We start from the raw sequence: 24592 nt of genomic DNA, 5'->3' as shown, positions 1-24592 counted from the left end.
GGGGGATTATAGGCAGTGTTCCCCCATGCTTGCCTGTAATACCACCTCATTTGCAATAGATTGAAATTGTAATGTAAATAAGGTGATTGTCACAAGAGGTTAAACCACTCAGATCAAAGTCATCCTTGTAACTTAGGCCTAAATGTTAATTTTGAGAATTCTAATGACTCTTTATTTCTTTTGCGACCTTTCTTACATTATTAGAACAAAATGAAATCTCTGAACAAATATGTTAAGTGTAAGTATTGATCGTTTACATTTGTCTTATATACAGGCGGTACATGAAACATAAAAGGGATGATGGATCAGACAAGAAACATGATGACGAGACTGTGGATGTTACTCCTGTCATGATCTGCGTGTTTGTGGTTATGTGCTGCTCAATGTTAATTCTTCTGTACCAATTCTATGATCACTTAGGTGAGTAAAAAATGGCTAGTTATTTATCCTGCTGCTCATGCTTACCAAATATCCATGCAATACTTAACTTACATGGCTTTATTTAGCAGTGTACATTTTGTTAATGTGCATTCATTGCACATAAAGGATTTTCTGCTACCATAGATTCCAGTGTGATGTGCAGGTATGAACCCATTGCCCATAGGCATCTGTGGTGGCTATGACATTGTTACACACCAGCAATCACATGAGTGACCATCCATAGGACTATGGAGCAAAGTAGGAGAGGCTCACTGCAGATACCCCCAGCACCAGCTTGTCAAGTAAAAAATAATAGGATTTAGACAAGGTTTACCTGTCCAATCACGGTTATTCCCTAATGAGCCGTCAGTGCCTGAGGGTGCCCCCTAAACATTAAGTTATTCCCTGACTGAGCCAGATGCCTGTTCCTTCTAGGCTTCTTACAATGTGTGTATATACAGGGCTTGACAAATCCACTTATCTGCTAGTCTGTGACGAGAGGGCGGTGGAGCCCGAAGAGCAGCTTCCCGGCCGGGCGTCTCGGCCGGGCCGGCAAGCGATCGGGCGTCTCTAGAGACGCTCGATCGCTTGTATTAGCAGCTGTCACTGCCGGTCCCGAGATCCCCTGTGCTCGATGCGGCACGGCTCTGTGACAGGAGATCAAAGAGTTCAATAAACGATCTCCCTTTGATCTACTCTCAGTCCCTGAATGCAGGAAGTGATGTATATTACATCACTTCCTGCATTCAGTGTCACTCTCCAGCTACAGAAGCTGATGAAGCAGATCTCTGCTTCATCAGCTTCTCTGGGGGTCCCTAGGTGATGTCTCCATAAAGAGGACCTGTCATGTAAATTGGCTATCACATAGGGGGCTTCTTAGTCCCCCATGTAATAGCAATAAAGTTGTGGTAAATAAAAGAAAAAGTAATAAAAAAATGAAAGAATCATAAAAAAAAAATAAAGAAAACATTTTTTTAAAGTCACTGCCCCCCACATACACACGCAAATATGCGTCGGGTGCGCCTATGTGCGAAGACGACAATTGCGCCTATTGTGTCGCACATGTTACATATCGCCGCAAACGTCGCAGTGAGAGCAATACTTTTAGAGCCATTAATCACTGAGAACACTAAACTTATGAGCAGTAAAAGCGTTTTAATCGTCGCCTATGGGCGTTTTTTGCGATTTTAAGGCTTGACGTGTTTGGTGTCTATTTACCCGACGTGCCCCCGACTTTTATGTTTTACTAAAAATATAGGTAAGAATAAATGTTTTATAACAGAATATAGGGAAACTTTGTTGTTTTTTTTTAACATTTATGGTACTTTTTTCATCACCCCCGTGGTGATTATATACTTCTAAAAGAAAGCTCTATCTGTCCCCAAAAAATGTTAACATAAATGGCAAGGCTATAGTCCGGTCATGCTGACTGGGGACATTTTTGACTGACTGGTGAGACACCATCACATTTTTCAAGCCCTGTATATATAAATCTATATAAATTAAATTATTGTGTGTGTTCATATATACAGTTTTGGGGGTCTTTGGTAAATTTTCACATCAATAATATGTTTTTTATCGTGTGTGTGTGTGTGTGACAATGAAAGAATTCATCTGCCGGTTAAAGGTATTTTTCTATTTACTACATAAAAGTAGGACTGAATTCTCCACATAGCACTCTGCTGTTTCTTGATAAAATCTGGTGTGTTATAGGTCTATGGCAGGGTGAAGCTCCCCTGTATGTGCCAGTCTTTCCTCCGAGCTAGCATCCTGCTGCTTAAAAGCTAGCTCCCAAGAAACTACACTTTATCTTACCGAATGGATGGTTGCAGTCATTGCTCACATTTTGTAAATTTGATTATTACTTTGTATCTTCTATTTAAAGTTAATTTTGTTACTTTGAATATTTTACTTCATTATTCGTTTTTAAACCTGAATGACAGCTTTACCTTTAGCTCACATTACATACATGAAACACTTTAGGCTGGCCATATGCGTAACAATAAGATTTTTTAATATAATGTTAGTTTCTATGTAAAATTTTATATCTTTCCAAAACTGATTACAATAAAAGGGGAAAATTTAATCAATACATGATTATTTTCATTTCACAAAGGCAAAAAGTTTTATATTTATATCTAAATCAATGATTGATCTTTTATGGATATGTACGGCCAGCTTTAGAAAGCCCATGACTAATTGCTTAGCTTCAAAAGTCCTTTGCTATGATTGTATGAACACTATTTACAAACGTCTAGTAAAAATGACCTATGTATCACTTTTTTGTTTTGCAGTTTATGTTATCATTGCAATATTCTGTTTGGCTGCATCTATTGGTCTATACAGCTGTCTCTTCCCATTTGTCCGCAGAATCCCATATGGGAAGTGCAGGTGAGAAACTAGGGTAGTAATGTATTTTATCTGTACTGTATCATATTTAAATCCTGAGAATGTCTGCCACAGTTGAATTGGGCAATTTAAGTTGTGTGTCTGGACCAAAAATATATTCAGTACACCTCTGTGATATACGCACATTTGCTCATGTTTTGTCTCTTCAAAAATGCTATAGTTACAGAAGAATAGTTGCACATCTGTCAGTCAGTAAATTTCTGTTACACTGTGACCCTGTGTGGCTCCGAAACGTTGCTATTTGTTATGACACGAAGCATCAAAAAACAGACTTGTTCTTCACTTCAATATGGTGTGCTGGTGACATCTTTAACAAGTTTCAGTATTGATGGCGCCATCTGCGGTCACTTCGAGCACCCACGCTGACAGGGATACCCGGTAAGGAGTGCAGCAGGATTCTGGAATACACATACCCTTTGTGGATATTTCTCCTCACTTCCTGATTTCTTTGATGCCCGTCATCTGATGAAGAGGTGCAGGACAATATCTCTATCTCTCCTATTGACATAGGGAGACTTACTCCCACTTTCTGTCCTGTCTGACAACCATTCAATATGTAGGAAGTGAGGAGAAATCTTCCCAACAGGGATGTAGACAGCAATAAAAACCCAGCAGAGGTTCTAACGCTTCCCCACTCTTTCCAAATGAAAAGAGGGGTTTTCTTTCATATATTACATTTGTGTAGACTGAATCAGGTTTAAAGCTAGTGATTAACTAGGTTTAGTGATTACTTTTACTTTATTTAAATGTATTCATTTCTGTAGCAATGTGTTCTACTTTACATACAAGCAATTACAACTGACACTGGCCCTAAAGGGGCTTACAGTTGAGTCCAAAATGTAAGTTCATAGTCCATCAGCTAAAGAGAGTATTAAGAAGCCATATTCTGATACGGTATATGCATTATAAACATTTTGAAGGCAGTAAAGCTTTAAAGCAAAACTCCGGCACACCTTTTAGTATCCCTTGCAGAGGGGCCACCCTCCTCCACTGCCAGAATTAACTGCTCATTTTTGTTTAGGTTAAAAAAAGTTATGCTCATCCGATCCTTGGAGCTAGCCAGCTTTCACAGTGCTCCTGCTTGCCTTTCTTCCCCTCCACTTAGCGTCCTCAAGTCCTATAAATTGTGTAGAACATGATGACTCTGGAAGCTTAAACCACTGCAATGAAAAGGGGAGAAAGTCTCCAGGGAGTGGTCTAGGAGCCGGTCTGGCTCAGAGGATCAGGTGAATATAACCTTTTTTTTTTTTTTTTTTTTTTCACCTAAACTAAACAAGCAGTTAACACTGGCAGTGCCGGGGTAGAGAGATAGAGAGGTAAAAGTGTCCTAACAAAAGTATAGTAATATAAAGGGTTACAATTTAAATGTTTATTATATTTACGTAATTTAATTTTAGCATAACATTTTTTCTGTGTTCCTTTTTAATGAGCAGTTGACAATTTGACCATTAATGTATATTTACACATTCGTTATTAGATTTCCAGACAATAACCTTCCATACTTTCACAAACGACCACCTATATGGAAACTCCTGTTGGCCTCATTCTGTATTGCCGTCAGTGTAATATGGGGAGTATATCGAAACGAAGATCAGTAAGTATGAAAGAGCATTGAAAAGATTTTATGGAAGCCATTTAGGAATCTGTAATAGTAAAGTATTTTCTCTTTAAGGTGGGCTTGGATTCTGCAGGATATTCTTGGCATATCTTTTTGTCTCTACATGTTGAAGACCATCCGCTTACCCACATTTAAGGTAGAAGAAAAGTGTTAAAGCTAAACAAGAAACAATATAATGCAGCTATGTAATCCTTAATACTCTATATCATTAAATGTATTTTTTAAATACAAACACTGGATTAGTATCAGTCCCTGTACAGCAGCGCTGGAGTGTAAGAAAGACGCAGCTCAAGGAACCAATCTGTCACTGTCCAGTCACATGCTGGGCCAGGTCAAGAATGACAAACTAGGAGAAAGTGGGTTGATTAAGCTGGCCATCAGATAGAGGGACATATAGCAGCAGCAAGGTACTGCAGGGGTAATCTCTGCATCGGTAAAAATTAGGTCAAGGCAACTGGACTTGCTTTATTTTTCGAAGACGTTTCATTGGTCATCCAACCAGCTTTCTCAATTCAGAATGACTTGTACAAAAAAGTATCTGGGAATAAATATAGAGAATGTTGTTCCAATCCATATAATCTGTTAGTCGCAACCAGGTGTTGATTGCATTTGCATAATTGGAGCTAGGAGGTCATAATATCCTGCCCAGGCAGATGTATTAAAACAGCATTGTATGGGGGGAATTTATCAAAACTGGAGCAGAAAAATCTGGAGCAGTTGTCCATGGCAACCAATCAGCTTCTCTCTTCAGTTTGCTTGGGTAAGATTTGAAAGAGAGAACCTGATTGGTTGCAGTGCAAATCTACTCCAGATTTTGTCTGATCCAGTTTTGATAAATTCCCCGCATACAATGCTGTTTTAATACATCTCTCTGGGCAGGATATTAACACCTCCTTGTCTCCAATTATGCAAAGGCAATCAACACCTGGTTGTGATTTACAGATTATGGGGATTGGAACAACATTCACCATATTTATACCCAGAGAATGTTTGTACAAGTCATTCTGAATTGAGAAAGCTGGTTGGATGACCAGTGAAACGTCTTCAAGAAATATACAGCAAGTCCAGTTGCCTTGACTTTATTTTTACCGATATACCATGACCTGGATGAATGAGAACCTTCATAGGCATAATCTCTGGATCAAAACTGAATATTGCAGCAAAAGCTGTTTTTCTTCTTTCTATCTTTTATTGGACTTTCCATTTTAGCTGGAGTACTGCTGTAAGATCACAGAGCATTTAAGATTTCAGTTAGTTACCAACAGATGTAAAGTAACACGCCATAAGTCCTTACTGTACGTGACCAGCTGTTAATATGCCTCATGTTCTTAATGAAGTTAGTTACTTGTGTGGCTTGAAAAAAGAACTAGTGTATTGGCTTGAACTAGCAGAGTTGTTTTAGATGTTATACTGTGCTGCTGCTTTTTGATGAGATAAGGAAAGAACTATTTTTATACAAAGTACCTTTTTGAAGTCCTTGATGTGGGGCACCTTTTAGCTGCAGTGTCGTTTTGTAGATCTTGGGCTTCAGCTTTTTTTTCAGAAGTTGCCACTTGCCACTTAAGTAGGTGCAGGAGTCCAGACTGTATTACTGTATTAGTCTATGAAACAGTTTTGTATTAATTATGCCTCATTTTTCCTTGCAGAGCTGCACTTTACTCCTGTTTGTTCTCTTTATATATGACGTATTCTTCGTGTTCATCACTCCATTTCTTACCAAGGTAAATCTGTAACTGAATAACTTTTCGTTTAGCTACACCATTCTGTATCATAAACTGCTGACATTTTTTAAAAGAAAATAAAATACTTGTTTTCATCCCTTCTTGCATCTCAGTGCTGCTGATTTATTGCAGCCTCTTTTCAGCCATATCCTGCCTTCATGCATGACACCAGTGATGTCTGTCTGGCATTTTTCAGCATGGGTTTCTGTTAGCAGCACAGCCCAGGTCTTCAGCAGTCTGTGCAGTGCTCCTATCAAGAGCACTTCTGGGGGATCATGAGTGCTGTTTGTTTAGAGCACTCTGCCTGGGGAGTGTTGGAAGATACCCAGGCTGCCGCTTGTGCGTGCGAGTGGCAGTCTGACTCTCTAGCGTGCAGCTAGCACAGGGTATTTTGGTATGTAAAAAAAAAAGTATATTCTTACTAGGGATGCACCAATATATTGGCCGCCGAAACATATCGGCGGAAAATTGTACTTTTGGCAAAATGCTGAAGCTGCTATTTTTTGGCCGACCTAGCACTGCATTCGTTCTTTCTTTCCTCAGCACTGGGCGCTGCTCTGTGTCCCAGCAGGGAGGAGAAAAGCTATCACAGGCGGCCGAACGCTGCAGGAGGAGATCGCTGTAAGCGGCCGGCGTTTATCCCCCCCGCACCACTCAGCCTCCTGTCACAGATCAGCAGAGCGGCAGTGTGGGTGGAGATAGCCAGCGCTGTCACAGTAGGCTGAGCTCTCCTCCCGCACCGTTCGTTCAGCCTCCTGTGACAGCGTGTCAGGATGGGGAGCGGGTACAGGCAGTCAGTGATCTCTGAGTGTTTTTAAATAATTGAGGACAGAGTACGTTTACTATATCCTCAATTATGAATGAATGGGAAGTGATCTACATCACCTCCTGTTCATTCATGATTGTGGTTATAGTAAACATACTGTCCTCTTTTTTATGAATTACAGGAACACTCAGTATTGAGGATTCCTGTTCATTGATAACAGGGGCAGCAGAAAAAGAGATTGAGGACACAGAGTCCTCAATCTCTTTTTCTATTTTAAAAGGGAAATATCAGAGGTCTGTTTTTAGACCCCCAATATTTCCCCGAAGCCCCTAAAAGTAAAACATGTAAATATATTTAATAAAGATGAATAAATAAATTATAAAAAAAAATGTAAAAGTTTATAAAAAATAAATAAAAATAAAATGTTGAAAAAACATTTTAGACTAAAAAACATTTTTCGGTTTCGGCCTGACGTTTTTTTTCATTTCAGTTTCGAGAGTTTCATTTCGGGGCATGTCTAATTTGTACTTTATATGCAGCCTTACTGTAATACCCAGGCTTCAATTTGGCTTTAATTATTGTGGGAGATAAAAATGTCAATATATATGTATTTCAAGTGTCTATTTAGCTATTTATTCCATCCTGATAACCATAAAATTCCTCCCTTGTTTTGGAAAATATTTTGCTTGCTAGAACCTAAAATGCATGATTGAAAAGGACCCCTTAAACCTCTCAAAAGTAATAGGGTTCACGTAGCTGTGGTTTCTCTTAAAGCCTTTACCTTAAGGATGATATGACTTGAGCTAAAAAATGCCTAAGGTATTATTGCGGTTGGAATTTAGGAAACAAGTAGCTGTGTTTAATCTTTAAATCAATCCCTGGTCCCTGTCAATTGCATCCTGTTTCCAGGCTATATGTAGCGGCTAGATTGTTTCTAAGCCAAGAATAAGCCCAGTCCTCTTCCAGCAATAAGTACATGTTCACTTGTCAAATACCAAAGCATGAGGTTCTAACATTTGATAGTTTAATGACAGGTGGCTTAAGATCTGGAGAGAAGTTGAGGTCCAGTGTACAAGGGCTCTATTAGTCACAGGCACACTAGGTTTGAGATGAACCCTAATGCAGGTACTTTGGCCATCAGCAGTACTGATAGACCATTTATTTTTTTTAAGATAAGTCAGGTTTACTTTAACTCGGGGCTGGACAAATCCAGAAGCCAGCTAGCCAAAGCCCCTTAAAAATGACAGCCTGTGCTTAACTTTTGAGGTTTTCTCTAGTTGCTGTCAATGGAGCTGGCTCCTAAGACAAATCCTGTTGACTCCTGGACCGGTCAGACTGACTCTTGAATTCCATATTAATTTATCCACCCCTGCTTTAAGTTAACTTTAACCTCTATAAGCTCTACTTAAAACACACTGCCTATGTCATTAAAAATATGCTAGGTCACGAACAATCATTAGGACAAAGGCTGCCATGTGAGTAACCTGGCCCTGCAGAAAATGTTTGCATGGCTTAGAAACCTTCCCTCTTATCTGTTTGCTATGACAGGTAATGTTTTTCGAAACTTGTCAAGGTAGTGTGGGTCCTAGCAAGGTGCTAGTGTGCACATTACCAAATCAGTTGACCTAATATGATTTAGTTAGCAAATACACAGAATGAGTCTCATCACTCCACCTTTAGAAATATGTGTTCTTAAATTACAGAGTGGGGAGAGTATCATGGTGGAAGTTGCTGCTGGCCCTTCAGATTCAAGCACCCAGGAAAAGGTAAGAATGGCACTTCTTTATCTATAAAAATGTAATCCATGAACTGTTTTTATCAAATTCTGTTACTTTCATTTATAAATGAATGTTCTTGTGTACCTATGCAAAAGTAAAGTGATTGGATGGCTAATGCAGTGATTTTAATAACAGACATATGATCAAGAATTAGAAACACCAATTCTAATGCTGATGGAAGCTTATTTGCACATCCACTATTTTGAGGGATCTCTTTGTATATTCTTTGGGGTCCCCAGCATAGCTTATGTTCACCCATTTCCATTACTTTCTTTCATTAAATGATGTTAGACTTTTTCAGAACAGCCTGAATTTTATACTTACTGAAAATGTTCCTTATGGCTTTTGTCTGCCACACATTAATCCTGTGAACCTCACATTCCAGCTGATCCCAAAGACGCTCTAACCTCTCCTTCACAACTAAGTCACTTAGATGCTGCATTATTCTGTTTTGAGAACATGTCTTCATAATTTGTGCTTTTAGTGGCAGTCACTTTCAATCACTTTTTGCCTATTTCTACAAACAAAACCCTAACAAATCTGGGAGATTGAAGGGTGTTTGTTATTTTAAAAAAAACAGCAGTATATGTAGAGATATAAGCAGCTGAATTGTATACAAATCCTAACTTGTCCTGTGATGGCTAGGCTTAGCATTGCACCCTCCTGCCTCTAGTAACCAATTTGTCTCGTTACCTTTTCTTTGATTGTTCCCCATTTGTTACATTTTAGGCCTTTTTTATTTCAATGATCCTTTCACATTTATTTTTGTTCTGCTTCAGCTCCCAATGGTTCTTAAAGTGCCAAGATTAAACTCTTCTCCCCTGGCTCTGTGTGACAGGCCTTTCTCTCTCTTGGGCTTCGGGGACATTTTGGTACCAGGTATGTTAAAGGTTACTTAAATCATATTTTTTTTTTAGTCATTTTGACTTCAAGAAAATGAAAGGAGATCACATGTCAATAAACACTTTTTTTTAAAGTAAAAAACAAATGAAAGAGCATCTTATGAATATTGTGCTTTCAAACTGTAGCCTCTACAATTGCTATCTCTGCTTTAGTTCTAGCCAAAGAAAATGAATTTAAAGCTATAGCGTAAATTTATCAAACACATGGCTAAAAGATGTTTTCAAACTACAAAGGTTTTGAGCACATTATGCTTTAAAATCGGTATTAAAGGAAAACCTATCTTGAGAGAAATATGAAGGCTGTTGATGAGCTCCCCTGATCAAGATGCTAGTTTTTGTGCTATCATGTTGACTGACCGTCCTTCACTACTCTGATTTATTGACCTCAAACAAGAACCCATATACAAAAGAGGACCTATGACTTTTCTTAGACTTTCAGGTGGTGGACTGTATTGAAGATCAGTGGATCAGCATGACTTCCAGTGAACTTATAAGTTCAGAAGGAGGTCCACAGTGCCAGCCTCTGTACTTTTCTCATGACAGGTTTACTTGAGTGCACTGTAGTTTTCACAGGCATAGATATCTTACATGGGTAAAAAAAAATGATTCTGATGAAATGGGTAATGCATTTCAGTCTGCTGGTGTGGGCATACATGACATGAGTTGCTTTCCTACAAAGGTATTTTAATATTAATTACAGGCATGCTGTGCATTAAAGGAGAACTATGAGGTGAGTGCTTTTCACTCACCTCATAGCTCTAGCCGACCTGTGACAATGAGACTGTCACAGGTCGGCTCAGTAGATGGGGAGGTGAGCAAACACATACCGGCGTTCGCTCACCTCTCGATCCTGTCATGGCTCTCTGCCGTGACAGCGGAGGGGCTGGATTCCCCCCGCTCCGATCCGCCAGCGCTGACTGGCGGAACGGACGGGGGAGGGGGCGGGTACAGCTGGCTCTGCCTCTAGATAGGCAAAGCCAGCTGTCAGTCACGCAGCTGGGCGGATCCAGACATAATTGTCGGGATCCGCTTCAGCTGCGGCGTCTCGGTATACTGCGGCGTCTCAGTATAAGGCGAGCTACAGCTCGCGGTATACTGAGCCTAGGGTGACGGGAGGACACTAGTTTGTGTCCTCCCGTTACTCTAAGAACTATGGGGAAAAGCCTTAACCCCATAGTTCTCCTTTAAGCAATAAAATACACATGGCACAAGACTGAAAGAAAAACAAAGGATGTTATGAATCTTTAAATATGATGGTGGTTACTAAGGCATCATCGAGCCCCATTATTATCAGACTATGACAGATTCTGAAAGTCGATGATTATCAGGCGTCCCAAGAATTTCAATTCTTCATGGGCAAGGCTGACAAATCACAAGTGGGCTTCCTTTAATACACAGTAAAACAAAGGCAATTGCCATTTCAATCAAGATTGGTTAAATAATGATGTCCCCTTTAATGTGAAACCCACGACTAAATGGTTTCTTAGGTAATAAGAGTGCTGACCTGCAAGTGCCAAATATCTAAAGTCTTGAATTTGAAATCCTGTCAATCCCCTTGGACCCTAGGACCAGGCTGTATATCTCATGTTTGATGTTCCATATAAAAAGCTAGGGGCTTCTCAAACGGTGGACACGTAGTCCTCTTTAATACTAAAATCAGCTTGTGTCATGGTTGTCTGTAAACCAAAAAACTTTTTTAAACCCTAATTAAAGTATTTTGGGGAAAAAAAGGCAGTTTATGAACCAATTTTCCTATTTATATAACACAAGCAGCAAATAAAAAGAAACATTTTAATAACAATGACAAAAGCCATCACACTGTTTGTTGGAGGCATTGCAGGCTTTCCACATTTTCCATGCACAAGTGTTTCTGTGTTTGGCAACCAGAAAAATGACCGCTATTATTAAATGGTTTTTAAAAACAATTGCCAGTCAAAGCAATAGGAAACATCATATTTGTATATAAAGCTAAACATTCTTCACTGTATTCTTTTCTTTGTACCTTCTGCAGGGCTTCTGGTGGCTTACTGTCACAGATTTGACATTCAGATTCAGTCTTCAAGGATCTACTTTCTAGCATGCACCATAGGTATGTTTCTCTTATGTCCATCTCTCTATGGGCTGTAGCAGCAGTTAAATGCATGTATTGTTTGAGGAAACCTGTATTGAGAGAAATATGGAGGTCGATGGTGCTGACAAGTGTTAAGCTGGCCATATACCTCACTCCATTTTCCCATTCAAGCTAAAAAGAGAATGTATAGAGTAATCTTCCCTACCTGCTGTTGTATTCTGACAGCCGGTGCAAGTGGCTGCCAGAATACCTGAACACTGACTGCAGCTGTTTGGCTGACAATTTTCCACCCAGCTCCTTCAAAAAAAGTCAATTGAAAAATCATCTTTTGTTGGGGCAGGTAATACTGGCAGAGACAACTACAGATAGAACTTTGGCCGATTCATCAGGAAATGGATACAATTCTATTAGTCTATGCCCAACCTTTAGTTGCCTGGTCTATTAGGCAGGGCTGGTGGAGAAAACAACAAGTGCACTTTGTTTGAAAGTGCATTTATTCTTGAACTGCTTGAAGACCAAGTGTTTACACCCCCTTCACTATTCAGCGCTGCGGCACTTTGACTGACATTTATTGAGTCATGCAACGTTGTTCTGAAATACATTTTATACCATTTTTTGGGGACAGATAGCTTTCTTTTGGTGGTATTTAATCACTACTGGGGTTTTTATTTTATTTTTTACTATATAATGAAAAAAGTTCAGAAAAGTTTGAACCCCCCCCCCCCCTGTTTTCTCAACATTATGTTAAAAACATTTAACACCCAAATTTTTGATAAAATATAAAAGATGAGGTCACGTCAGGTAAATAGACACCAAACATGGCAAGCCTTAAAATTGCGTGCGCCCACAAAATAGCAGAAAACTACCATACCTATAAATTAGACGTAGGCGACGCTTTAAAAGCTTTTACCGCTCATCATTTTATTATCAGTGATTGATGGCCCGAAAATTATTGCGCAATCCTCATTTTTGAAAAGTATTTTTTTTCATTTGTTTTTATATGCGACTTTAATTTTTTACTCTTTTTTTTTTAACTTAACTTTATTTCTATTGCATAGGGGGCCGAGAATTAAACTCCAGGAGTTAAATCTTAAAAATGCATCCAAGAACCTTAACTATTAACAAAAATGTAGCTTATTTGTGCATCACCCGGCTGTAGATCCTCAAATCATCTCTGAATTGGTGCCGACACTGTCCTTCCTTCTGGAGGGTGGCTACTTTTGTTCTCCATGGTCCCTGAGTGTTGTAAAGTAGCCACCGCTCCAAGCTCGCTCCTGTGATGGACTAAAATCTCATGTTTAGTTTATTAATTTGTATTGAGATTGTAGTCCATCACTGTATTCCTTTTTTCAGTGGTTGAACTCAATGGACTCGTGTCTTTTTTCAGTCTGAATAACTGTGACAATCTGTAAACTTTTCTTATTAATACTAAGGTTTTTCTTCTTCTTTTTTTTTGTCTCTGTGCAGCCTATGGTATTGGTCTTCTTGTGACTTTTGTGGCACTCGCCCTGATGCAGAGGGGGCAGCCTGCTCTTCTCTATCTAGTTCCCTGCACACTGCTTACAAGTCTGACTGTGGCCCTTTGGCGCAAGGAACTGCCTATGTTCTGGACCGGCAGCGGCTTTGTGGTGAATACCTGTTTGATATGACTGTCTTCAAGAAATACTAATGTTTTAAACACTAAATCAGATAAAGTTGAGTAACCCGTTGCAGAATTAACAAATAGGATCATATATATGTGTTATCAAATATCACCGCGTGTATGTTTATACCTGTGCTAAAGTGTTTCTGTCTTTAAGCAAAGCACCAGTGTGCTTAGGCAAAGCCACCTGCATGACAGCTTTAGATTAGGTCTCATGCTGTGATGTTAAAATTCTGCTTACTATGTCTGTTTTCCTTTAGCAAAACTTTGTATTTAAACACATATACAAAACCCTCACGGCTCTGTCACCTTGTATTTTTTTGGGATTGCTCTGATCAGTTCTGATCTCTTCTAAGTGCCGTGCAAATACTGGGTTCAAAAATGTATACTGAGCCAAGTGGGTCTTTCACCTTTTGCTGTTGAATCAATCAGTTGTTAAAACTATTCAGGATTTATTGCCACTATTTCAAAGTCAAAAAGGTTTAGGTGCCCAAAATTTAACTATATACAATTTACCCTGTTTCTTGCAGTAAGAGTGCTGTGCAGCCTCCTGCTGAAAAACACACATCTCCTTTATCTTGCTTGTGACATACTGTAGCTAGTATGGTCTTATTTCACTGGATTAAGTCATGTTGAAGACGTCTGGATGATTTCGTGGCACATTTTCAACATTCCAAAACAAGTCTAGTTGATATATCTTATGATATAACTTGGTAAAACATAAAGAATAAAAAATCTTTTTTTCCCCTGCACATGATTTGATGTTTAATATTCACACAGGTGTACTTCATCATCCTTTAAAATGGGTGAATCAGGCCTGAACGTTAAGCCCTTTGCTGTCTCATATCTGTTCAGCTCGCCTAAGTGACCACTAAAGTACCCTGTGCCAGTAAGAACATTTTAAGTCGCATACCTGCGGAAATAACCTCTTCTTAAAGGAGAAATTAATTCTGCTTAATATCCTAATTTAACATGGCGTGCCTGTAAGTGATTGTTTCACCCACTAGATGTTTAAAGGAGAACTATGGGGTTAGGGCTTTTCCCCATAGTTCTCCTAAGGGTAATGGGAGGACACAAACTAGCGTCCTCCCGTCACCCTAAGCTCAGTATACCGCGAGCTACAGCTCACAGCATACTGAGACACCGCAGTATCAGCTCGCGGTATACTGAGACGCCGCAGCTGAAACGGATCACGACAATTATGTCTGGATCCGCCCAGCTGCGTGAGTGACAGCTGGCTCTGCCTATCTAGAGGCAGAGCCAGCTGTACCCTCCCCCGTCCGTTCCGCCAGTCAGCGCTGGAGGATCGGAGCAGGAAGGGGGAAATCCAGTCCCTCCCCTGTCACGGCTCTGTGCTGGGACAAGATCGAGAAGTGAGCGAACGCCGGTATGTGTTCGCTCACTTCCCGATCTACTGAGCCGACCTGTGACAGTCTCATTGTCACAGGTCGGCTAGAACTATGAGGTGAGTGAAAAGCACTCGCCTCATGGTTCTCCTTTTAAAGCAATCTAATGGCCTTTGCTGAACTGGAACAGCTATCCGAGTGAAGTACTGTTTTAGTCTGATTGGCCAGAAATCTGGTGTCTAAGAGTTCAACAGATTAAAGTTTTAAGTTTATCTTTCCAAATTAGTTGTATTTTTTAGTCTGAATAACTCCTATTGTTTTACAATTCGTCATTAATCAGCTTTCACCATTGTTTCAGAATTTTATTTTTATATTTCATGTTCTATATGTATTTTGCTGTCTTTTTATATCCGCTCATCTTTTCATGCCTGTATAAAATGACTGTAGTGTATTTTGTACTTCTGCCTACATGATGCACATAAGCTGATACTTGCTATCCTTTTATAGCAGAAAGACCTTCCAAATCCTCCACTGGTTCTCGCTCCCAGTGCCTCAGAGCCAGTATTGGAACAGCACATTGAGAAAGAAGAACATAACCTAGATGAAGAATGTAATTCTGCAGAAGAACAGCACAAAGTGGGCACTGAGAAGGGCACAGTAGATGCCACAGAGGAACAGACATGCCCAAGTACAGAGAGGACAGCATTGGAGTCAGAAGAACCTCTGAGCTCAGAATCTACAAATATGGCTGAAAAGCAATTTTCCCCAGACTTGGGAAGCCCTGTTGCAGACGACTTGAAAATCTCCAAGAATCCAAATGCTTGCTAATTCACTAAAAACTCTTCAGAGCCACATATATATCCAAAACGCAAACTGGACCACATGAATACTTGTCAATCTACAGCTCACTATATACAAGGCCATGTAAGAACCTAAATGCCAGCTTTATCTTCCAGCTACCTCCACAGCACTCAGTGAGGCATCAGACAGCCAGTCACCGGGTGACTAACAGTGAGGACATATGAGCAAAGCAATGCTATGGCTCTAAAATATAACTGTTTTATGGTACACATCTCCAGTAAGGATGGTTTGTTTTAATATACAGTACTGCAAGTTAAACCAGGTTGTTCCCTGAGTCTTTGCAGCAGGAAACATAGTTAGAAATCATATTTAGAAAACATGGTAGTTTTTGTTAAAAAATAAATAAGAAAATAATTAAAAAAGAAAAGTATTTCAATTTTCACTACATATGCAGTATGTGTATAAATATTTATACACACTATTGATACTACAGTAACTTTTTTTCATTTATTTTGTTATGTATCTGCTTAGTCATTGTACAGAAGATTGTGAATAAAAGCTTTTTTTTTCCATTTAGTCTCCATTTTTATTTTAACACTAAAGCGGTTTCCTAGGTAGAGGTTAGAAAAATAATTTGTATTGTAAATTAAAATCCTAAATGGGTTCAGTATAGAACTTTGATGTTAATTTTAAACCATATTGATCATGGTTGTATCGGATTAGGTGAAACAAGCCATCACCTAAGAAGAATTCTTTACCTAGTTGCCTTATTGGAGAGACCCTGTCGGGTATTAAAAAAAATCCTGCTGAAAGACTCCTTCCTGCAGTATAGGAGGTATTATTCCCTCCACTCCAGCAACCTGCATCTCCTACCTTTTCCCCATTCCTGTGCTGCAGCCTCCTAAATTGTCTTCTACATTGAACACTTCCAGGAGTGTTGGATGCCTGTGCCCCACCCTGCACACTATGCTTCAACTCCTATGTCGCTGCTTAGTGCTGTAGTGATGTTGGGGATGGATGATGGAACCACAGCGCTCTACATGGGACACAGACATCCAACACTCCTGAAAGTGTCAAATGTTGACTAGGCTGCCGCACAGGAATGGAGGGAAGGTAGAAGATCTGGGCCAGTGGAGTATAATACCTCTTTCCGGATTCTTTTGGCAGGATATTTTGTAGCCGCACAGTCTCTTCAATAGGGCAGCTAGTACAGTGCAGTACTTTAAAGTCAGTAAGTATTGAAACCACTGGATAAGCCTGGCAGCTAGTCACCTATAGTTTTTAGAAGAAGAGATTAACATTTCAGTCCTCGCATTTTTTCAAGCACAGGCGTGAGGGCTATAGCCATTGCATTTATTTTAGGGTTAAATTTAAATGGTTTTACTGAAATACACCTTTAAAGCATGCCTGAGGTCAGCTAAAATTTGATAGTCATATAACAAGCACCTCTGCAGAATCCTTGCTGCAGGTCAATTTAGCTTTCTTACTAAGTGATCCAGGAGCCTTAAAATCTACTCCTGTGGACTTGACTTCTACTATCAGAGTCAAAGCACATGTAAAGAGGCAGTTAGAGATTGCAGATATTGGATTCTTACCAGTGAAACAGGCCTCTTCCATCCACTTTCTCTCACCATTTATCAGTTTACTTTGGCTGTCAGCTTTTCACTTTTGCCAAAGTGAACTCTTCTCAGAAAACAGCACAATGCTCTCCATTCCTTAAGTAGAAACCTAAATATGCTCTTTGTCGATTTACCGCAAAAGGGGTTAACACTGAGGGATTGACTGCTGATTTCAGTCGTTGGGTGCAGTGTCGCGCATGCTCTGTGATCTCTTTCCTGCCATTAAGTGTTGATGAAGCATCTTCCTGCAGCTGTTACCCTGAGCTTTGTTGCGTCCTGGCTTGTCCTGCAATATGGCAGATCCTAGACACACGGGGAACAGTCCTGCTGTCCCAGATGCCTCCAGCTCATGATCTACTTACGGTTCTAGTCCTGCCTGCAGTGTGTCTCCTGAGGTGCAGTTGTCCTTTATATAGACTTTAAGAGCCCAGGCAAGCTGTTTACCCCTCCTAAATGACTGCTAGCCTATTGAGTACCTATTTGAGAAGGACTTAAAAGACTTCCCTTTCTTTGATCCCAGCAGAATCCAATCTTAAAGCTTTAAATCATCCCCGTGGAGGATGAAACTGTATTAAAGGGCCCCATTGCCAAGCGATTGGAGGCCCTTTCTAGAGCTTTGTTCTCTCTGGGAGGCCCTGCACTGCATCTGTCTTGACCGTGACCTTAGCCTACCAAACTCTGGCTAATTGGGCAAATGCCATCAGAAGGAATATGACCACTATGCAAGTTGATCCCTTAATTATAGTGCATTTGGAACTCATGCCCACACAGTGTAGATGTATTGTCCGAGATCTCCCATCTCATTTCCTAAATGAGCCTCCTGTCAGTGAACAAGTGGAAGATTTTTTATGGCTAAAGTGTTGGGCTGTGGAACCAATGTACAAAAAGTGCATGCTCTACGTTTCCCTTCGAGGGGAATGTGTCTTTGAAGCTGCACTTAACATCCTTATCAAGGATGTCACCGGAGGCCAGAGTACCCATCTGCCTGCTGGATAACATTAGTTTCACTAATATTTAGCAATAAAGATTTATATCAGCTGGGCTAGGAGTAGCTAGAGTAGACTGTCACAATGCTTGAAGGTTATCAGAGGTGAATGTCTGCTGTTGCCACACTTGCCTTGCACTGTTCTTGTAACTGGATGTGTGAGTTGACAAATCCCACATATTGCCACACATCTATCCAACTATAAAAACATCTAAAATGTTTTCTAGCTTGCATTAGCAGTTATTTATTTACTTTTTTTTAAAAACAGAAGTGTTCTCTTGTGCTTTCGTGCTTTGCCATAGACATGTTTCTCTTTTCCCCTCCTACCAAAACATGATAGAATGCAGCGACAGTATGGAGACCTTAAGGACCCATTTACACCAGCGTGATCAGCAGTGGTACTTAAATGCACATGCACTGATGTGCTTTGCAGTAGCAGAGTATATTCACTTGGAGAGGCTACCTAATGCACCACAACAGACCAAAAATTGTCACCTATGGGGGTCTCCTCACACAAACACTGTCAACAAATGGGCTGGTTCACTTCCACTCACTCTAAGATACTGTTGGGGCTCTGATGACACAAACAGGTTCTTTAACTGTGTACTCTTGTTCTATTCACCGTGTACCACCAAAGTTCTCATCTAATACATTTCCGTAAAGGTGCCCCTGTGGCTAGATTATTGCAGCCAAGGTTTATTCACTGCATCACCAACATGCTAATTAAATGCATAAGTACATTGTCATAATATATATACCCTACATCTATATTTTAGTATGTTTGATTTCATGTAATTCTCTATACAGTTGTCTTATGCAAATATTTTTTTGGCAATTTGTTTCTTAAAACACAAATGGCTGCAATAGTGGATGACAGTTAAAATTTAGCCGTTGTCTTCTGTGTCTACAGTACAAGGGACTTTTACAAGCTGCCAACCTTCTAGTCCTGGTGCCCACCTGGATCCCCTGTGCCCAGACATATTTGAAAGGCATGCTGGAAATCTTTCCTTTGTAAATGAACCTGCAAGTCCTCATCCCTGAGTACTTCCGGGATCAGAACACCAGTCTAGTTCATGTGCTGGCTCAGCTGCAGATGCAATCTCTGTCACTAATCAGTCATAGTTCGGCATACAAGAAGTATGGGAGGTGTAATACACACCTCATGTGTGTGTAAAGAACCGAATGCATCGTTTTAGGGAGCACATGAGCATTGTATGTATTTATACATAAGCATTCCTTATCCATTATACTTAGTGAACATTTTTCACTTTTAGGTCACCATAAAAAACACAAGGACAACTTTTGTGACTGGAGGATAAGAAGTTTAACTGTCAGTTACACAAAGGATTCTTTACTGTAAGAGCTCAAGTAGATTTCCCTAAAAAAAGGACAGTGTTTCGAAGTGCACAAAATATTAGCCGCCACTAATAAAGTATGTGTGATAATTTATGTTATAGAATTGTTATCTCTGTTCCTTACATTGGTAGGCAGTGTATGTGCCCTCTTTACATTGGTAGTCAGTGTACGTGCCCTCCTTACATTGGTAGGCAGTGTACGTGCCCTCCTTACATTGGTAGGCAGTGTACGTGCCCTCCTTACATTGGTGAGCAGTGTCTGTGCCCTCTTTGCATTGGAGGGCAGTGTCCCCTCTTTACATTGGTGGGCTGTGTCATGCCCCTTGTTACAGTGGTGGTCATTGTAGTGCCCCTTGCCCTTGAGGTGGTAATTTTTCTTCCACTGACCAGCTATAAAAAGGACACTGACAAATACTGCTGACTGATGCACTCTATATATTATGTTGTATATTACATAGCATTAAATGCTGCACATTACATACTCCTGACCAAAGTTTTTTCATGTCTGAACAGTCGCTGTTTGCTAAGTAGGTTCCAAATTCTTATTTAAATACTTCAGCTCTCTCACCTGTAAACTCCTTACAACCAGAGCATTTTTTACATTTCTGCTATGGACTTCTAACAGCTTGTTATTACTTTAGATAACACAGTTATACATATATTGGGGTTGTTTTTTTTAAACAAACAAGATTTTTTTTTTTGGTGGTATTGTTTTTAGAAAAATATTTTTTATTTTCTATGCAATCTAAAAAAACTGAAAGATGAAAAAAATTATTTTTTTCCACTTTGATCAGCTTTAATAAAAATAACTATCGTTACTGTAGATTAAAAAAACATACATTTTATCTTCTAATTTGTCCCATTGAAAATTACACTATTTGTCCCATTGAAAAAGCAGAGGCTGCTTCGTTACTCAGCTAGTTCCTGCTGTAATTTTGTCAGCCGAGAATTAAGGGTAAGAGAGGTGGTAGCGAGGGGGGGGAGTCAGAGAGACAGGGCATGCTACATACATCTTGTGTACTCCAATAAGGTGTTTTGGGGTATATGTAGCACTAAGGTCCAAAATACTTTAGGTAGGCTTAAACACATCAGCTCTTTCTATATGGCGTTAGCTTTGTGTGTCTGTAAAACTCTGGACTGCGGTACAGTAAGGTCTATGAGTGTAGTGTATACCATGAGTAGGCTCAATCTGTATTTAACCATGTAGGCCACACATCATGTAGCCCCAACCATTTTTCCTTGACAGGTTTGTCCGTGAAGGAACAGGATGGTTGCCTTTATGTTGTTATGCTCCATTTCCCATTGGTGTTTTTTTTTTAATCTCTGGGGCTGAGAACACAGGCTTGCAATTATCATCACAGTGGCAAATTGCAGCATGGACAGCAGCAGGCATCACAGCCCTGGTGGCATTAAGACATGGCTCCATCCTCTGCAGTGCAGCGGTCTCCATCACATTCTGTCAGGTTACATGATATAGATTTCCCTCAGTGCGGTGTTTCCTTTGGAGAAAGAGCTCAGAACTTGCCTACTCTTTGCTTTTCCATCAGCATCTGGGCTCTGAGCACCAATCCCCGTTGATATCACAGCCATATTGCCAATGGTGAGCAATTGGAACTGAAGAATTGGAGTTTTGAAATCATACTTAGCAGCAGGACACAAAAGTCAGCAAGTTTGTAAACTCTGGTTATAAGCTTCATGCAAGAGCAATTCTATCTGTTGTACTGTTTAGGGCAACGAAAAAAATTATATCCACCCAAAAAGTCACACACACTATTGCAACACCTATACCATGCAAGAAGAAAAATGTGCAAAACTGCAAACATCTACTATCAAGTAATATTAAACTCTGAAGCTTTTTTTTTCCCGAAAATGAATGCAGATCAAACAAATATACATTTCCCAGTACAAGATCACAATGGACAGCACAGTTCCCAGCAGCCGTCCATCTTCTAGCTTGGAGAAGGGAGGAGGGGGGGGGGAAATGGCTTGCCTTGCTGTGTCTGTTTGTTTGTGGACAAACAAAAAGATACCTTGTCACACTCCTTACCGGAAAAACCCAAAGTTGAATGAGGGGGGGTGCTTGTAGTGACCTGCGGATGGCGCCGCCACACAGCATAAAGATGAATACATGTCACCAGCACACAACCAGTATTGCAGTCCAAAGAGTTTGTTTATTGGAACGTCATGTCACCAAAACTAGCGCTTTCGGGGCCACGCAGGGTCCCCTTCATCAGGTTCAACAATGTTTTTGGAGACACACACAGCTCACTAAGATACACAGGGGTGGCTTCATAGGACCCTGCAAAGAAAAAGGAGTCACCTTATGACAGGATATCAGGGCCAGTGCTCAGGGGACTTGCTGATACTACAGGAAACTCAAACTTTTTAACATCAAGGAGTGGCATCCCATGTTAGTGATTTAATCCGCATTTGAAATAGGTTAAAACATTTTGACTTTAATATTACTTTAAGATGAACAGTGCCAGGCCTGACTACCCTCTGAACTACAACTCGACATCTGAACAATGTAACACTATCATTGCTTGCTGGAAGCAATGCAATATGGGCTATGTAGTCTTCTGAAATCGAGATTGCATCACATCAAGCAGCAGGGAAAGAGATACAAGGCACACTGAGAATCTAGGAAGTTGCTGGAAGTAACGGGCAAACAGGAAGCAGCACTCACTACATAAAAAGGATTTATTCAATTAAGATTTGATTGTATTATCAAAAACAACTATAGTATGTATTCCTATTACAATGCTGATGTTATAACAGGACAGTATATGCTGGGACCGGGGCTGTCCCTATAATGAGGCAGCCTGAAGCTGTTGTCTCAGGTGGCATTTCTTTGGGTCACGTGGGAGGGGTGGCGTCAGGTGCCCCGCACAACTCCTGTCAACCAGAGACGTCACTGGTTGCCGGGAGCTGAGTGGGAGGCTCTGGTCGGCGTTCCGTCCAGCTCCTGGCAGCCAGTGACATCAGTCAGCTGGGCAGGATGCCAACCGCAGCTACATGCACCCCCAGTGCTATCAACCCCCCACCCTGCAAGGTACACCACCAGCTCCATCTTCCCCAGCCACAGGTGGTGAAAAGTCTAGGGACACCCCTGGCTAACACTTTAGAACTCCTTTAACACATCAGATAAAGAACAACAAAACCACATGCTAGGCAAGCATAATTCTACAGCATTACATTTCTATATTTACAGTTCAACCACCAACAGCTGTGTGCCCATATAATGGTTTGACACAAATAATAACCAATATATAATATACAACATTCTAACAAAAATATAATTCACCACAACAGACTAAATAATGTATGACACCAAGAAACCCACAGGTACAGAATTCACAGAGGCATGGGGAAATGTAATTGCATTTTGTTATATTGCATTGTTATATTAACTTACCTTTCCTTATTTAACTTTTGACAATAAGAATAGGGTAATAGATATTGCTGTTACTGGTTCTTTTCGGAAAGGTGTGCACAGGGTAACCTTAGTCTACTCTACATACATGTGGAGGTATTTTTGCAATGTAAAATCTTCTCTTCAGACTTTAAACAAAAGAACGCTGGGCTTTAAAAGACCTTCTATTTAACCAGAAGCCAGATAGTGAATTCAAATCCTGGTCAAATTCAAATATTCGGAAAACGCTTTCAGTCCCAGTGGGATTCTATGAAATTAAAGCCGTAGAAAAAAAAAATGGCCAAAGACAAATGTGTTTTAACTGTTGCCAAGGAAATTGAAAGGTTGGCTTTCCCTTTCAGGCTGTCTCTGGAACTCGTTGATCTGGTTTTTGAAGGGTGCAATAAGGACTAGAACCCATTTCTAAGATACCATCTGTGTAAGTGATCCCAAATAAAGAGTTTGCCAGCACTGCGATGAAGTAAGTTCTTTACTAGACGCCACTCTCCCCCCCCCCTTGTGTTTCATGCCTTCTGTTTGAATTACATTTGTTCTGCGAGTCAAAATCATTGCTGGGTGAAAAACGTATCTCTTCACTTCTGGAATATGAACATGCACAAATTAAAGCAAGGATAATGTTAAAGTGGACCGACTTTGCAAAATCTACAATTATTACTACAGCCTGAGAAAAAGATATGTGAAGAAAGGTGTTTTCAAAAGGGTGTGAGGGATTGTAGCTTTAAATAAGGAGCTTCAAGAACTTAGCCAACTTGTGTTTTAGGGCTGTCCACCCACTTTTTTATTTTTAACAATTACTTTTACAGCAGGTTTCCTTCGCAGGGGTTTTCATCACATCGATACAACAGAAAAAGTTCATTATTTGTGGTCCACTAAGACCTTCAGCACAGACTCAAACATTGCTCTCATACTTTGGCCTGGTTAGTACACACACTCTCAACAATATGGCCTCCTGGCTATGGAGTTGCCCAGATTGGCCTATACAGGCTCCCTGCCTCTGTTCAAACACTGTACACAACCATGACCCCCCTCACTTTTTCCTCCATAGCTCAGTCTGGACAGGCCTGGATACACACTCTCTGGTGTGTCCACACACAAACTGCTCCTTTAGCGCCTGTAGTATGGCTAGTCATGGCTAGCCATACTGACTGCTTTTTGTGGGGCAAAACCCACCTGGTAAAGGACTCCTTGCATTCTAAACCACGCTCAAATTAACTCTTATAATGACAAAAGCGTGAGAATAGAGCGGTGAGGGGGTTAGAACCACTGTCAGGTTTTACTGTGATCGGTGATAGGGAGATTCACTCTCTCTAATTGTGATGTTACAGGAAACTCTTTCCCCAGAAATCCAGTAGTGGAAACGATTGTTCAAACGAGAATTTAAGCAATGAGAATGGGGGAACCAGTGCTGCTGTTTCTGGGATCTGCTGCCGGACACCTTCAGGCACTGCTGGAACCTTCAAGCAAAATATTAGTAATGTTTAATTTTTTTTAAAGTATGATGTGTCTATTTACATATAACATTTACCTTACGCACTGGTGAGCTGATTATGGGACCCCTAAAACACGTTTACCAGTGAAAGAGAAACAACCTACTTCCCCCTCATGATGGGCAGGTACTGTAAGTGGTTCATAAGCCTGACCCCCCACTTGCTTGCACTCCCTTCCTGTGGCCACTAGGTGTGCAAAAGACCCGGGTACTATTTAGCAACCAGCTCTGTGCTTTTGG

The 24592-nt window shown here is 40.4% G+C and overlaps 1 protein-coding gene across 2 annotated transcripts in view; it reads left to right on the top strand.

Annotated features, from left to right (window-relative positions):
• The window catches only part of SPPL2B (signal peptide peptidase like 2B), a 43888-nt gene extending 28015 nt beyond the window's left edge, over positions 1-15873 (top strand). The window contains exons 6-15 of one of the 2 annotated variants that reach the window (XM_018563008.1): positions 275-420; positions 2715-2811; positions 4307-4423; positions 4502-4583; positions 6094-6168; positions 8638-8700; positions 9492-9591; positions 11626-11703; positions 13153-13313; positions 15181-15873. In XM_018563008.1, the coding sequence (XP_018418510.1) occupies positions 275-420; positions 2715-2811; positions 4307-4423; positions 4502-4583; positions 6094-6168; positions 8638-8700; positions 9492-9591; positions 11626-11703; positions 13153-13313; positions 15181-15501 (1240 nt within the window). In that variant the 3' untranslated portion in view covers positions 15502-15873. Of the gene's footprint in view, positions 1-274; positions 421-2714; positions 2812-4306; positions 4424-4501; positions 4584-6093; positions 6169-8637; positions 8701-9491; positions 9592-11625; positions 11704-13152; positions 13380-15180 lie in introns of both variants that reach the window. The other variant, XM_018563009.1, reaches the window with a different exon arrangement.
• The last annotated feature ends 8719 nt before the right edge of the window (positions 15874-24592 follow it).

Source organism: Nanorana parkeri, unplaced genomic scaffold, assembly GCF_000935625.1.
Source record: "Nanorana parkeri isolate BGI_ZX_2015 unplaced genomic scaffold, ASM93562v1 scaffold621, whole genome shotgun sequence".
Lineage (NCBI taxonomy): Eukaryota > Metazoa > Chordata > Amphibia > Anura > Dicroglossidae > Nanorana > Nanorana parkeri.
The sequence above is the reverse complement of the archived record's forward strand: the minus strand, read 5'-3'. Positions and strand labels throughout refer to the sequence as shown.